General features: G+C 47.2%; 1 protein-coding gene across 2 annotated transcripts; it reads left to right on the top strand.

The window, feature by feature from the left end:
* Positions 1 to 3588: 3588 nt before the first annotated feature.
* On the top strand, positions 3589 to 13729 carry SLC25A45 (solute carrier family 25 member 45). Of its 2 annotated transcripts, XM_083716553.1 has the most exons (6): positions 3589 to 3682; positions 4764 to 4807; positions 5586 to 5657; positions 8083 to 8268; positions 10572 to 10839; positions 12296 to 13729. In XM_083716553.1, exons 1-6 carry the CDS (start codon positions 3646 to 3648, stop codon positions 12562 to 12564), a joined length of 876 nt encoding a protein of 291 aa, XP_083572679.1. In that variant the 5' UTR covers positions 3589 to 3645; the 3' UTR covers positions 12565 to 13729. The 2 variants fall into 2 exon arrangements, with proteins under 2 accessions (XP_083572679.1, XP_083572680.1); XM_083716554.1 differs by lacking the exon at positions 4764 to 4807 and having other exon boundaries at positions 3602 to 3682.
* The last annotated feature ends 1910 nt before the right edge of the window (positions 13730 to 15639 follow it).

Raw genomic sequence — 15639 nt, 5'->3', positions numbered from 1 at the left:
TGTATAATCACATCTTTATGTCTGCAGTTTTATTTTCCGTTCCTATCCTCACGATTGGATTGAACTGACCTTCAAAACACACTGAGTGCACAATTAATTTTTATTTTTCCTTAAAAAAAGAAAAGAAAAGTATTTTATATGAAAAGTGTTGGTCAGAAATTAAAAGGGATTTAGAAAGTTGGTCAAGATTGAAACTTTCCTTGTTGGGCCGAATTGCTGCTATAAAGATGAATGTATTGCCAAAGATGCTGTTTTTGTTTCAGACTTTACAGATTGTGGATAAAATGGAGTGTTTCGGGAGGTGGCAAAGAGATATCTGCAAATTTGTCTGACAGGGCAAAAAGCCCAGAATTAAGTTTAAAATTTAAAATATTAACTGATGCTAAAGAAAGAGGGGGGTTTGCCCTGCCAGACTTAAGGTTCAACTGCTGGTTGAAAGACTGGCTGCTTCTTGAAAACACTGATGTTTTAGATTTGGAAGGATTCAACAACGCTTTCGGACGGCATGCATATTTGTGGTATGACAAGGTTAAAATTCATAAGACTTTCAAGAACCATATTGTTAGGAAAGCAGTGTTTAATGTCTGGACAAAATATAAAGACTTATTAGAAAATAAGACCCCAAGGTGGTTATCACCCATGGAAGCTAAGGCTCTGAAAAGACCCAATATGGAGGCCAAATGGCCGAAGTATTGGGAAATACTAGAAAAAGATGGAGATAATTGGAGGTTGCAGAGTTTGGAGAAACTAAAAGATAAAGTGCGAGATTGGCTACATTATGCTCAGATTAAAGAGGTTTTTAAATTGGATAAAAAGATAGGATTCCAGGTGGAAAAATCGAAGTTGGAAACAGAACTGTTAGAACCTAAGACCAAGGTACTTTCAAGAATGTACCACTTGCTGTTAAAATGGAATACACAGGATGAAACGGTTAAATCAGCTATGATAAAATGGGCACAGGATATTGGGTATAATATCATGTTTGCTGACTGGGAAAGGTTATGGACCACCGGTATGAAGTTCACGGCATGTAATGCCTTGAAAGAGAATATTATGAAAATGATATATAGGTGGTACATGACCCCAGTCAAGCTTGCAAAAATATATCACCTGTCTGATAATAAGTGTTGGAAATGTAAGGAAACTGAAGGAACGTTCTTTCACCTCTGGTGGACTTGCCCTAGGGTTAAGGCTTTCTGGGAAATGATATACAATGAGCTGAAAAAGGTATTTAAGTATACCTTCCCTAAGAAACCAGAGGCCTTTCTTTTGGGCATTGTTGGCCGGAGGGTGTTAAAGAAGGACCGAACATTTTTTATGTATGCAACAACAGCAGCAAGGATATTTGTCACCAAATACTGGAAAACCCAAGATTTCCCCACGCTGGAAGAATGGCAGGTGCAACTGATGGACTATATGGAACTAGCAGAAATGACCGGCAGAATCCGAGACCTGGGAGAGGAAGTAGTGGAAGAGGATTGGAAGAAATTTAAGGACTATTTACAAAAACATTGCAAATTGTATGAGTGCTAAGAAGGATGTGAGATTGAAAATAACATGGCACCATTAAGCTAGTTGAAAAGACTATGAGAACGAGTGAATGTTAAGAGAAAGATAAATTTTGAATAAATATCATGCCTAAATTAGGGACTTAAGACCTAGATAAAAGTGTTCAAAGTTAGGGACACAATATTGGAAATTTACAGAATAAGAATTGAAACAAGGTGATAATTTGCTGGTTAAAGTTGTATAAATTTGGAACGCAGGAGCAAGAGATGTGAGGAAGTCCAAAAAGCGAAGAAAATATGGCTACTATAAGATGTTAATTTTACTTTTTCTTTTCTTGTTTTGTTTTCTGTTTTTTCTGTTATCTTTTCTATTGTACTAATAAAATCTTTAATAAACTTTTTTTAAGAAAAGAAAAGAAAAAAGAAAGAAAAGTATTTCAATTCAACTTCTCTTGGCTACCGGCAAAACTTTCAGACGTTTTTACTGCCTGTAAAATTAACACAGCGTAGCCTTTTCTCAAAAGCTCAATTTACTGAATGTAAGTCAAGCGCGCCAGATCAGATCTCTCGTCGATCTCGGGGCAAAGGTGTGTTCCTCGTTATGATGGTGCTTGGAAGATTGGAAGCATCCAGCGAAAAGAGTGGCAAACTTAGCGAGTCAGATCCGATCCTGGTCTAAAGGTTAACAGCAGTGAATATTTAATCCTGGGAAGGAAGAGACGCCACAAGGAGACAAGGGATTCTTTCTTTGCTGGGGTGGGGGGCGGGTTTTCAGCCTCTGCAAGGGGGATCCGGCCTTTGGATCTGAGAGCAGCAACTGCAGGGGCGGGGCGGGGCAGGATCCCAGCGCCCAGGTGAGTCAAAGGACAGAAGGTGTACTCAGGTCCTGCTTGCAGGTTTCCCCACAGGCATTTACCCGGTATTTGGCCACTGTGAGAACAGGATTGCTGGGTCATTGGCCCTGATCCAGCAGGTTCTTCTTGTGCCCTCGAGCTAAGAGCTAATGAGAAACCTACTGAGTAACATGCAAGAGTTAATAAGGCAACTGGTTTATTTATCAGGATTCTTACTCTTCAGTTTTTATCCTATCCTTCTTCCATAGACATTCCCCTCCCCAAAAATGATTTTAAAAATAACAATGCAACAACCCTGTAAGGTAGTTAGGCTACAAGACAGCAGTTTCCAGCAACTGGTATCTGGATGTACAGTGGTACCTCAGGTTAAGTACCACTTAATTTGTTCCGGAGGTCCGTTCTTAACCTCCGGAAACTGTTCTTAACCTGAAGCACCACTTTAGCTAATGGAGCCTCCTGCTGCCGCTGCGCTGCCGGAACACGATTTCTGTTCTCATCCTGAAGCAAAGTTCTTAACCTGAGGTACTATTTCTAGGTTAGCAGAGTCTGTAACCTGAAGCGTCTGTAACCCAAGGTACCACTGTATTTCTGCCTTCAACTGCAGAGGCTGAGCATAGCCATGGTGGCTGGGAGCCCTCTCCTCCTCCATGAATTTGTCCCATCTTTGAAGTGGCCATCTTGTGGGAGTGAGTTCCACAGATTAACTACGCTCTGTGTGAAGGAAGGCTCTATTTTATCTGTCCCCGAACCTCCCAGCATTCATTGGATGCCCACAAGTTCCAGTGTTATGAGAAAGGGAGAAAACCTTTTCTCTGTCCCCTTTTCTACATGCTGTGAATCATTTTACAAACCATCTCCTGCTTGCCTTTTCCCCAAACAAGAGTCCCAAATGCTGCAGCCTTATCTCATAGGGGAATGGCTCCATCCCCTTGATGGTTTAGGCTGCCTTTTTCTGATCTCCCCCCCCCCAGCTCTACGATATCCTTCTTGGGGTGGGGTGACCGAAAGAGTGTGAAGAGGTTGTTCTCCCCACTTCTGTTGCTGCTGTGGGGCTGTTGCAGGAGCCATGCCTCTGGGTCCCAGCACAGCACCCTGGCCAGTTCAGCCCAGATTGCATGGTTAATGGTCCATCTCAAGTGGGTGGGTGGGTGGGAGAACGTGTGTCCCTGTGGTGTGCATTTGGTTAAAGATTAAGGCAACTCAACCAGTGCATTCCCTTTGACTAGATTTTGGCCCCCACCCCATTCCTCTGCGATGCACCCAGACTTCCAGAAGCTTTTCCGATGTCCGGTGCAGAATTTGCTGCAGGATGGATTTCTGGTAAGATCTGAACTCCTTCTTCCCTTTACACACACACACACACACACACACACACACACACACAGGTGGGGGGCTTTGTTGTAGGGACACATCCCTATTCCAGCATGGAAGACCCTATGATCCAGCAGGGCAGGGTGTGTGTGTGTGTAGAAGAATAGAATCATAGAGTTAATAGGGTTGGAAGGGGTCCTATGGGTCATCTAGTCTAACCCGCTGCAATGCCAGAATATGCGGGTGGCCCATATGGGGATCAAACCCGTGACCTTGGCGTTATCAGCGCCACGCTTTAACCGACGGAGCTGTTGCAGAAGTGGCTCGAATATCAGACGAAGGACCCAGGAGAGGCAGCATCGATCCAACCCTACAACACTCCCCAGCTGGCCTTGATCCAGTCCCCCTCTCAGCCTGAGCCGCCTCACGGGGTTGCTAGGAGGATAAAAAGGAGGGGAACCCCGCCCCTCATATACACATGTTGCCCTAAACTCACTTAGAAAAAGAGTGGGGTAAAAATGCAATGACTTAAGTGAAAGAAATCCTGCCAACCTAGCAGTTCGAAAGTACATCAAAGTGCAAGTAGATAAATAGGTACCACTCCGGCAGGAAGGTAAACGGCATTTCTGTGTGCTGCTCTGGTTCGCCAGAAGCGGCTTAGTCATGCTGGCCACATGACCCGGAAGCTGTACACCGGCTCCCTCGGCCAATAAAGCAAGATGAGCGCCGCAACCCCAGAGTCGGCCACGACTGGACCTAATGGTCAGGGGTCCCTTTACCTTTAAGTGAAAGAAAATAGGATCGGGTTGGGGGAAGACAAGAGAAGTTGTCTTTTGCTGCTCCCAGCTTCTCACAACTCGGCCCTTGTTTCCTCACAACAACCTTTTGGAGCAGGCTGTTTTTCATTTCTGGTTTGCAGACAAGGGAAATGAAACCGAGAGTGACTTAGCTTTCCGCAGCTGCTCAGAGATGCTTTTTTCAGAAGCAACATGTCAACCCTGCCCCCCTCTCTCCCCAAGCCAGCCTAGAGCCTCTTCACCCTAACAGCGACCCCACTAATTCCTCCTTTTTAATTTTTATTTTGCTACAGGAGCAGCAGGGCTGGTTCTGGGGCACCCAGTCGACACAGTGAAGGTGATTTCTTTGGGGGGAGGGGGCTGGAAATGCTTAAGGCAGGGGAAGAGTGGAGAGGACTTCCAGCCCTGGGGGAGGCCTGAAGGAGATGGGTCTCAGATGGGAGGGAGGGAGGGAGATGGTAGCCAGAAGTGTTGGGGAGGTGCATGCCCAAAGAGGTCGGCTGCTTTTGAGGCTCTGTGCTAGCTGCAACTGTTTGGTAGCATGCAACGGGCACTGAATCCACACAGAGCAGCATGCTGGGTTGCGGCAGCGAACCTCATCCCCAACAAAGTTCTTTTCTCCCCAGAGGGATTGGTGGCCAGTGGAGTTTTGTGGGGAAGCAGAAACTGGCGTGTTCACTGGGGTTGTGGCACCCTGGCTTAGTAGTCGAGTCCACGTGTCAGATGGACAAGGTCCCAGACTCAGCCTCTCCAGTTACCAGTGGATGGGAAAGAGCCTTCCAGGGCTGCCTTATACTGACCCAGACCATTGGTTCCTCTAGTTCAGTATTGGCTACTTTATGGGCTACTTTTAAAATGAGGATGCTTTTTAAAATTGCATTTTAACCTGTATTTTAAATTGGTTCCCCCCACCCATTATTTTTTACTGTAATTTTACTGATGTTAGCCACCCTGAGCCGGGGAGGGCAAGGTATAAAAATTTATTATTATTATTATTATTAACGCCTGCACTGACTGGCAGCAGTGGCTGCCTAGGGGTTTCTGGTAGTGGACATTCCCAGAGACTCTGGGGCTGCTAATTTGGCCCTGAGTCGGGGGCTTTTCTTCCGTTCCAGGTGCGGTTGCAGACACAGGCCAGATACCAGAACGTTTTGGACTGTGTGGTCAGGACGTACCGTGAGGAAACGGTGAGCCTCTTTCTGTTGTATGTGCAGTGCTGACTTCACCTCTGAGCTTTCACCTCCTTTTAAAACCCAGCCTAATCTTAAACCGCTAGATTTAGACCAAGGTCTTTTGTAACAGCATAATTTTAGAATGCAAATTTAACCCCCAAAAATCACTTATTACGAAGAAGGAAATATGATCTGCCCAGTTCTGTGGAACTCTCTGCCACTAGAGATTTAGCAGGCGCCTTCCGTGCCAACTTTTAAATGTGTGCTGAAAACATTTTTATTCCTCCAGTCCTATCCAGGCAATTAAGAACACATTATTCTACAATGATTATTTGATGTATCTTTTTAACTTTTTAATGCTTTTTTCTTGCATGGTTTTATGTTTGTATTGCTGTAAACTGCTTTGATATATTTTTATGACACAGAGGCATATGACTATTTTTATAGACAAGTACATATAACTATTTTAATTTTTAATATTAATATTCTATATTTTCCCCAAATGCCCAATTTGGGAATAATCTCCACCCCCCACCCCAGAAATAAATTCCTAAGCTCGTCTATTTCTTTGCAGTTCTAGTGCTGCCTCTTGACTCTACAGCCCCATTCCTGATCCTTGCCTATCTAATTTCTTGGGAGAGTTGACATCATCACAGGGGCCTGCCCCCACAGATCGCTTGGGAGGGGTGACTTTGCCAGAAGAGAGGGTGGGAGGCAAGGCATCACCGGAAGAGAAAGACAAGAGAGGACACAGGCTTTTACAAAATTTGCAGCTGCTAATTGATATGTATAGATGCAGATTGAGAAATAATTGCTATAATTTGGAATACAAGTGCAGCATATCTCACCATAATGGAGGGGAATCTGCTGCCACCAGGAGACCTCCGTGCCTGGAAACTTTGCCCTTGAAACTGATTTGGACTGGACGACCTTTGCATTAGAAGAAAAGGAAAGTAGGGCATATGTGATTGTACTCAGCTAAATTCCAATACTAGCAGACCCATGGGAATCACTGCACCTGTGTTAGTGATGCCCATTCATTTAAGTAGGTCTAGTCTTGTGTGCGACTAACATTAGGTGCAACCTCTAGGTACCTGAAACATTGCTACTCCTCATGAGTTGCAGGCAAGGGCGGAGGAAGGGGTGTGTGGTGGGTGTGGGCTGCCCCAGGTGTCACCACTGAGGGTGGTGACAAAATGCTGGCCAGCACTCACCACGGAGCCTGCAGCGCCCCCGATCCACGTATCTCTCCCAGGAGACACGCGGTGGCTTGGGCGCGTGCAGGCTCCGCATTGCCCAAACGGTCTGCCTGCTGCCTCACCCCCAGCTGTAGGGCGGCTGAGTGGGAGGAGGAAGGCAGACTCCAAAGGCCCTGTGGGTTCGTCCCGCTCCTGGGTGTGCCACCCCAGGTGCCCGAGCGGCTTCTTCCGCTGCTGGTTGCAGGCTTCCTTTAGGGTGTTCATACCCTACGAAATGTCCCTGATGAAAATGGGGATGTTCTGCCATACCCTCCAATGCTTCTCCTATGAAAAATGGGGCATCCGACTCCTAAGGAGAAGCAGGACATTCTGGTATGAAATCAGAAACCACAAGGGCTTCTGTAAATCCGGGACTGTCACTGGAAAATAGGGACACCTGGAGGGTCTGGATGTTGGAGATTTGGAGGAGAACCTGACAGTGTATCCTGACTCACTTTGACCAAAGGCTCAAGCTGGGACTGACTGCTGATCTCCTCCTCCTCCAGTGAGAGCCCCTCCAACCTGGGCTAGTTGGATCCCAGTTGCCATAAGCTACTCAGCCCTTGCTGATAAATTCACCCAAAAGAGGAGAGGTTTGATTGGGGAGTGGGGAGTCAGAAGGAACCACTGTGCAGGGCTTTTTACCCTCTGCTCTCTGGGGACGCGGTTGGCGCTGTGGGTTAAATCACAGAGCCTAGGAATTGCCGATCAGAAGGTCGGCAGTTCGAATCCCCGCGACTGGGTGAGCTCCCGTTGCTCGGACCCTGCTCCTGCCAACCTAGCACTTCGAAAGCACGTCAAAGTGCAAGTAGATAAATAAGTACCGCTCCAGCGGGAAGGTAAACAGCATTTCCGTGCGCTGCTCTGGTTCGCCAGAAGCAGCTTAGTCATGCTGGCCACATAACCCGGAAGCTGTACGCCGGCTCCCTCGGCCAATAAAGCGAGATGAGCGCCGCAACCTCAGAGTTGGTCACAACTGGACCTAATGGTCCCTTTACCTTTTTTTACTCTGGCTAAATCCCCAGTTTATTTATCTGTAGCCCACCTTTTTCTCTCCAAGCTGGCATACATGGGCGTCGTCCCCCCGCAGCCAGCCTCCGGAGCCACCCCCAGCTCATAGAAGCATAGGGCTGTGGGGTTGGAAGGGATCCTAAGTGTCATCTAGACCTTGCAGGGCTCACCTGCCTGCTTCTCCCTTGCAGATCCTTGGCTTCTTCAAAGGCATGAGCTTCCCGCTGCTCAGCGTGGCCATGGTGAACTCTGTTGCGTTTGGGGCCTACAGCAACTTCCTGCTCTACCTGTGCGGCACCCACCACCGCGATCGCAGCGCCAACCCCCCCAGCTACACTCATGTCTACGCGGCTGGATGCTTCTCAGGACTGGTGCAGGTAAGGAGCAGGTAGCCCCATCTGACTTGAGCGTATGAGCGTGTCTGTGACTCTGCTCAGTTTGCATGGTTTTGGGATCTGCATGACTTCATGCCCAAGTCCCAATCAAGGGAAGTCATAGCGCTGCTCTGTTCTGCCTCGGTCAGACCCCACCTGGAGTCCTGTGTCCAGTTCTGGGCACCGCAGTTTTAAGAAGGATATTGGCAAGCTGGAAGGTGTGCAGCAAAAATGATCCAGGGTCTGCAAACCAAGCCTTAGGAGGAACAGTGGAGGGAGTTGAAGATCTTTAGCCTGGAGAAGAGGAGATTGAGAGGAGATATTATTTCCATCTTGAAATATCACGCAGAAGGTGGGTTCAAATTGCAAGGAAGGAGTACCTGATGAAACATCAGGGAGAACTTTCAGATAGCAAGAGCCGTTCGAGAGTGGAACGGACTCCATCGGAAGGTGGTATAGATGCAAATTGAGAAATAATTACTATAATTTTGAATACAAGTGCAACATACCTCACTGTAATGGAGGGGAATCTGCTGCCACCAGGAGACCTCCGTGCCTGGAAACTTTGCCCTTGAAACTGATTTGGACTGGACAACCTTTGCATTAGAAGGAAAGGAAAGTAGGGCATATGTGATTGTACTCAGCTAAATTCCAATACTAGCAGACCCATGGAAATCACTGGACCTGTGTTAGTGATGCCCATTCATTTAAGTGTGTCTACTCTTGAGTGTGACTAACATTAGGACTCTCCTTTATTGGAGGCTTTTAAACAGAGGTTGGGTGGCTTTCTGTTAGCTATTCTTTAGCTGGGCACCCTGCACTGCAGGGGGCTGGACTAAATGCCCCCTTAGGGTTCCAGCTCTACAGGCCTATGATTCTAAAACATCCTCCTTCCATGTTTTCCCCTGTTCAGCTCTTGAAACAGCCGCACAATTTCCCCATTACGATGCTGTTCAGTTGGTTATGAGCTGTATCAATTGCTCAAGCCATTTCCTTCTCTAGAGGTTGCCCCTCCTTGCTAGGAATTAATCTTTTTTTCTTTATTTCATTCTAATTTTACACATTTTATTTGATGCATGCATCAAGCCATATGAAAGCTGAAGCATATGGTCCACATAAAAGACACCTTTCTGTAAGATAAAATACGTCGTGCGATAGGCAGAATATTAACCTCCTTGTGGGAATTTACTCTTCAAATTGGTCATAACCCAAGACAAAGAGTCCTTTCTCAAAACGACTACTGGGCTCCATGTCTAACTGACATGCTCAGGTGCATTTAAAGTTTTAGAGAAGGCCATAAATATAAGAGATAAAATAGCACCCCATAATTTCCCCAGACATTCTTGTTCGCTATCTGCTTACAGGTCCAGTGACAAGCATAAACTGGATCCATCTGGCAATCTGGGGCTACAAAACCATATCGGAGACTAAATCTGGAACAGAAGTAAAAAGACAAGGGTTCTTGGGGTTTGGATAACCATTTCCCAAAATGCTTGAGCTCTGTATCACATCTGCTACCAACCCTCTTCCATTTTTGGCACAGGATCAGCAGTTACTATTTCTGACTCCATAGATCTTATCTAATTTCAGAGGTGTTAAAGAGGCCACTGCAGTGCTGTTTTTATACAATTCTCTTTAAGCACTTCCAAATCCAAAAGAGAAAGGACAAACTTCTGGAGAAACTTGTCTTTGTAGATCCTCGATAATATTTTGCACCTTGCGGTGTCACACAACTATGTGTATTAAAATTATTATTTTTTACACACCCACATACCATTTTTGTCAGTTGGTTAATTTTGCTTCCTTTTCTCATTATACACATTTAATTTTAATAGGAATCAAAGAATTTTAACAACACATTCATATAACAATAGGATCTTAGAATGGTAGAGTTGGAAGGGACTCCAAGGGCCATCTAGTCCAACCCCCTGCAATGCAGGAATCTCAACATGTTGTCTCCCATCCAATTTGAAGCCATATTGGACCCTGCTTAGCTTTGCAAACATGCTAGCAGTTTTCTTGCTGCACCATGATAATGAGCCTTTCATAGTTTCCCATGGGATGTATGGCTGGGGCTAGAAGTGTGTGCCTTGGACTAAATTTTGTGGAAAGTGGTTCCTGTTCCACTGCAGCCCATTTCCTTTCTCCCCCCTGTTCATTCATTCATAATTTTATTTGTATGCCACCTTTCCGTAGCTCAAGCCATGCCCAGATGTAAAAAATACAAATAATTGCAAACATAACAAAAGTAGTGATAGTCAGTAAATAAACTGTTCTCTCCCCCTCTATTCCCTGTGTTGACGTAGGCTGTGGTCCTGGCCCCCGTGGATCTCGTCAAAGTCCGGCTGCAGAACCAGACCCACCCGTACAGACGCAGAGACCGGCCAGGGGCCCCCCAGCCACACTACAGGGGTCCAGTGCACTGCGCTGCCAGCTTACTGCGGGAGGAAGGCCCCCGTGGCCTGTTCCGTGGGGTTACAGCGCTGGTGCTTCGCGACACCCCCACCATGGGCATGTACTTCCTGATTTACGCAGTGTTCTGCAGGGCGTTGACTGCAGAAGCACAGGAGCCAGGTGAGATACAAAGAGCGATGGGGGAACCTGGTGGGTGGGCCACCTCTGCACATCCCCTGAGGCTCTCAGGGAACCTGTTCCTCTGGAATATCGGAGAAAGCTGGAGCGGGTGGGGGGGGGGCAAGGAGTGTTTGTGAGTGTGTTTTAGTCTGGAGAAAAGGCAAGTAAAAGGCGCCATGACTGTGGGGATGTGTCCAAGGGAACGGGGACAATTCGCAGGCCCCCAGCTGGCTCCAGCCCACCGGCCGGCAGCCAGGCGGACTTCGGTTCCTTGGAACAGCATCAAACAGCAACTCACAGCTTCAGAAGCCTTTAGAAACTTGAGCATGCCTTAACCAGCAGAGTGAATAACATGTGACAGAAGTGGCGGACAGAGGCATATGTAAAGCACATTTACAAGCAGTTTATTCAGCATAGTTCAGGACAAAGAAAACATGTCTGCTCTCTTTCATGTCCAAGAGCAGGAAGCTTAAGGCAAAAGCTATACACAAACGGAAGTTCCCAGCAAACTGTGCTGGAACATAAACAGACGTGTGACATACAACAGTCATGTCTGTTCCTTTTAAGGTGGAATGGAACCTCAATATCCTAACAATAATAGAAAATTATAAAATTATGTATGGCATGGAGAAAGCTGGGAGAGAAAACTTTTCCTCCCTCTCTCAGAACAACCAGGAACATCCAGCAGAGCTGAATGTTGGACAGTTCAGGACGGCATGAAAGGGACAACGTCTTCACGCAGCGCATAGTTGAACTACGGAACTCCCTGTCACAGGAGGCAGTGATGGCTACCAACTTGGGTGGCTTCATAGGAGGATTAGAAAGAAATCGTGGAGGAAGGGGAGGCTATTGATGGCTACTAGCCGGGATGGCTCTGCTCTGCTGTCACAGTCGGAGGCAGAAATGCTTCTGAATACCAGTTGCTGGAAGTCTCAGGGAGGGAGGGGGCTCTTCTGTCCAGGTCCTGCTTGGGGCATTCTCTTTGGGGCATCTGGCTGGCTGCTTTGAGAACAGGACACTGGACTAGAAGGACCCAACATCCAGGCTTTTCTTATGTTCTTATGGAACCTCCAGGTCCAGAGGCAGTCTATCTCTATCTAGATTCCTAGATTCTCAGGGGTATTTGGCCCACTGTGGACTAGAGGGGCTAGCAGGTTTGTCTTATGTGTGTGAGGACTGTGAGCTCAGTTCAGCTCCAGGGTTCCCACAAACTGCTGGGCTCTCCAAATCCCTTAATTGCAAGTCCGCATCTTGACCGCCTGGCTACATGCAGTGGATCTCGGGATTTTCATACAAAACAAAATAGTTCCTTCCAGCCTGACATTTGCTGCCCTCCCTGTTTTAGGGGGCATTATCCATCCCTCCTTCTTGCTCCTCCACAAGAGAGGCCCCCCAACCCATGCTGTGCTCTTTGCCTGCCTTCCTGACTCCCCCCACCCCATCCCACCCCTTGCAGGCTCTGCCACGGTTCTGCTTGCCGGTGGCTGCGCCGGGACGGTTTCCTGGGCTTTGGCGACCCCGATGGATGTGGTGAAGGCCCGTTTGCAAATGGACGGGGTGAAGCGAGTGGCGTATCGGGGCGTCCTGGACTGCATCCTCACCAGTGCCCGGCAGGAGGGCCCGCGGGTGTTCCTAAAAGGGCTGGCCCTGAACAGCCTCCGCGCTTTCCCAGTCAATGCCATCACCTTCCTGAGCTATGAGACTCTCCTGAAGGTTCTCTGCTGAACCCCAGTTGCATCCTCAGGAGGGGCTGGCATTGCCGCCCTTCCTCATCTTATTCAGGGCTTTCGCACCAGCATCTTGCAGCCCAGAGACTCAGGGCAGAGGTGGCGCCTAGCAGGCTGGGTGGGTCCTGGTCCCAAAGAAAGCTCAAAGACACTGACCACCTCTGGGCAAACCATGCAGCAGTTTAGACTCCTGGGGACATCTGGCACATTTTATCAAGTGCTGTGGGCACCGCTCCATCTGTTCACTGCTATTCCCCCTCCTCTGGAAAAACAGAAAGAGAGGGAGTGGGTGCACTCGGAGTCATAGAATGGTAGAGTTGGAAGGGACCCCCGAGGGGCAGGTAGTCCACCCCTGCAATGCACGAATCGCAGCTAAAGAAGGCCATTCAACCTCTGTCTAAAAAACCTCCAGCGAAGGAGAGTCCACCACCTTCTGAGGGAGTCTTTCCCGTTTTCGGGCGGCTCTTCCAGTCAGAAAGTTCTTCCCGATGTTTAGATGGAATCTCCCTTCTTGTTGTTTTGAATCCATTGGTTTGGACCTCACCCTCTGGAGCGGCATAAAACAGTCTTGCCCCATCTTCCATGGGACAGCCCTTTAGATAGTCGAGATGGTTCTCATACCATCTCCCAGTTTCCTTCTGGCTTAGCATCCTCAACTCCCTCAGTGTAGGATCCTGTAGCACCACTCTTGAACCTTGAAAAGCACATAGAGCTGAAAGGGGAAGTGGGAAGGAGAGCCACTCTTCCCCACTTCCTCCTTCAACTCTATGTACATTTCAGGGGGGTGGGAACACACGAGGGTGGGGGCTCAGTCTCAACCTTGCCAACCCACTGCCCCCTCAAATCTGTCACACTAGGTTATTAATGGGCGGTCTACCTACCTGGATTTTTTTTAAAAGATCACAACAATCATGTAGCCAGCCGCCTTATCCAGTATGGTGTAGAGGTTCACACTAAAACCTGGGAGACGAGGGTTTAAATCCCCACTCGGCCACAAAGCTCACTGGGTGGTGACCTTGGGCCAGTCACTGCCTCTTGACCTAACCTACCTCGCAGGGTGGTTGTTGTTGTTGAGGAGAAGAAGAAGCATGTATGTCACCTTGAGCTCCTTGGAGAAACCAGAAGGATATAAATGCAATGAAATAAACAAATAAAATATCCCAGAGTGGCCCGTTCTGCCTTGCTAAAACACAGGAATTCCTTCATCACTGGAAAAGAGGACACAGCTTTGCCATAACATTTGGATAGATGTGAATGAACGAACGAACAAACAAACAAACAAACAAACAAACAAACACTCTAAATTAAGATGGAAAGACAACCCATCTCACCAATAGTGGGCAACAAGACTTGGGGGTCAGGTAACCTGGGGTTGCTTCTGTTTGGTCTGTTTATATTGACTGGCAGTGGCTCTGTAGGATTTTGGACAGCATTTCATAGGAAACAACAGGATGAGTAAGGGTTTGGGCTGATGCCACACATGCCCCACTTCCCAAACCTGGATCTGGAGTGGGAAGGAGGGTGTGGATGCAGCTAGTGATTATCTGCCACCGCCAGCTTCCTATTGAAACCGGGAGGAAGCTCAGTGGGAGTGGAAAGACTGAGGGCAAAGGTCCGATGCCATAAATTTGAACACAATGCACCTCCTCAAATCGTTCTTAAATCCCACCAGGCACCTTGTTGCTGCATCACCAGAGGTATTTGAAAGCTTAGGAAATGCTGAGCAGAGCAAAAAGCCTGTGGAAAAGAAGCCAATTTTCTTTACAGGGAAAAAAAGTTTTTTAGGCTACATTCAGATGGGCAGCTATAGCTACAAAATCATTTCTCTTCTGCTGTCAGCCACAAGTTGAATTGCAATTGATTTCCCACACTATTGGGGTCTACTCTATACTTTTTCCTGGGGTACATCCTTGCCATGTTTCTTCCATCCTTACCGGTGGACATGATAAGGAAGCCTGTTGGCTCAGAGGTAGTGGTTAAGAGCGGTAGACTCGTAATCTTGTGAACTGGGTTCGATTCCCTGCTCCTCCACATGCAGGTGCTGGGTGACCTTGGGCCAGTCACACTTCTCTGAAGTCTCTCAGCCCCTCTCACCTCACAGAGTGTTTGTTGTGGGGGAGGAAGGGAAAGGAGAATGTTAGCCGCTTTGAGACTCTTTCGGGTAGTGATAAAGCGGGATATCAAATCCAAACTCCTCTTCTTCTTTGCATGCAGAAGGCCCCAGGTTCAAACCCTGCTGGCATCTTCAGATAGGGCTGAGAGAGACCCTGTCTGAAATCCCAGAAAGCAGCTGCAAGTCAGTGTAGACAGTACTGAGCTAGATAGACCAAGGGCTTGACTCTGGCTCAAGCAGCTTAGCAGCTGTGGGCTAGGAAGGAGACAATCCAGTTTACCTGAGCAGCAGCCTTTAAAAACAAAAAACCTTTTTAGAAAATTCAATTATTTAATTAGCAGTAATGCACTTGTTTTAAGTTTGATTGCCCAATTACCACTCCTGAAATGATGTGGGGAGAGGGGGAAAGTGTGAACATTTGCTTTTGTACTGAAAGTGTAGATCAGAAGCATTTAATGAGGCAGTGAAAATCCACAGTGTTAAAATGGCGGTGACTGGAATGGCAGCAGGGCTGTGTTTTTGCAAAATAACTTTTAAGTAGTGTTACAGTGCTATAACACTCATTTAGGAATTATTTTGCTACTTGAAAACAACAACACATCTCCGAAAATTGTTTCTTAGTACAAATTAAAAGATTGTGGTTTTTTTATGGGCATGATAAAATTGGCCCCCACCAACAAGATGTGCTGACCCGCCCACCCCATCCCCCAGAAACAGTATTTCTGTCTTGTTGAGATTCAACCTCGAACTGTTAGCCAGCCATCCTCCAACCACCTCCAGAAATTCACACAGACATTCACTGCCTTCACTGGTTCCGATTTAAATGAGAGGTAGAGCTGGGTATCATCTGCAAACTGGTGAGCACCTGTGTTAACAGGTGTATCCAGAAGTCTCTTTGCTAACCTTGTAGGATCAGCTGCCATCTCCACAACACTGATCAATGAGTTTGAAAGACTCTGG

Source organism: Podarcis gaigeae, assembly GCF_964106915.1.
Source record: "Podarcis gaigeae genome assembly, chromosome: 16".
Classification (NCBI taxonomy): Eukaryota; Metazoa; Chordata; class Lepidosauria; order Squamata; family Lacertidae; genus Podarcis; species Podarcis gaigeae.
The sequence above is the reverse complement of the archived record's forward strand: the minus strand, read 5'-3'. Positions and strand labels throughout refer to the sequence as shown.

Excerpts from the sequence above, each read along its gene's own strand:
- SLC25A45 (XM_083716553.1), top strand. The coding sequence starts at position 3,646 with ATGTCCGGTGCAGAATTTGCTGCAGGATGGATTTCTG. Across the intron at positions 4,808-5,585 it reads ACCCAGTCGACACAGTGAAG|GTGCGGTTGCAGACACAGGC; the intron begins GTGATTTCTTTG and ends CTTCCGTTCCAG. Across the intron at positions 5,658-8,082 it reads GGACGTACCGTGAGGAAACG|ATCCTTGGCTTCTTCAAAGG; the intron begins GTGAGCCTCTTT and ends TCTCCCTTGCAG.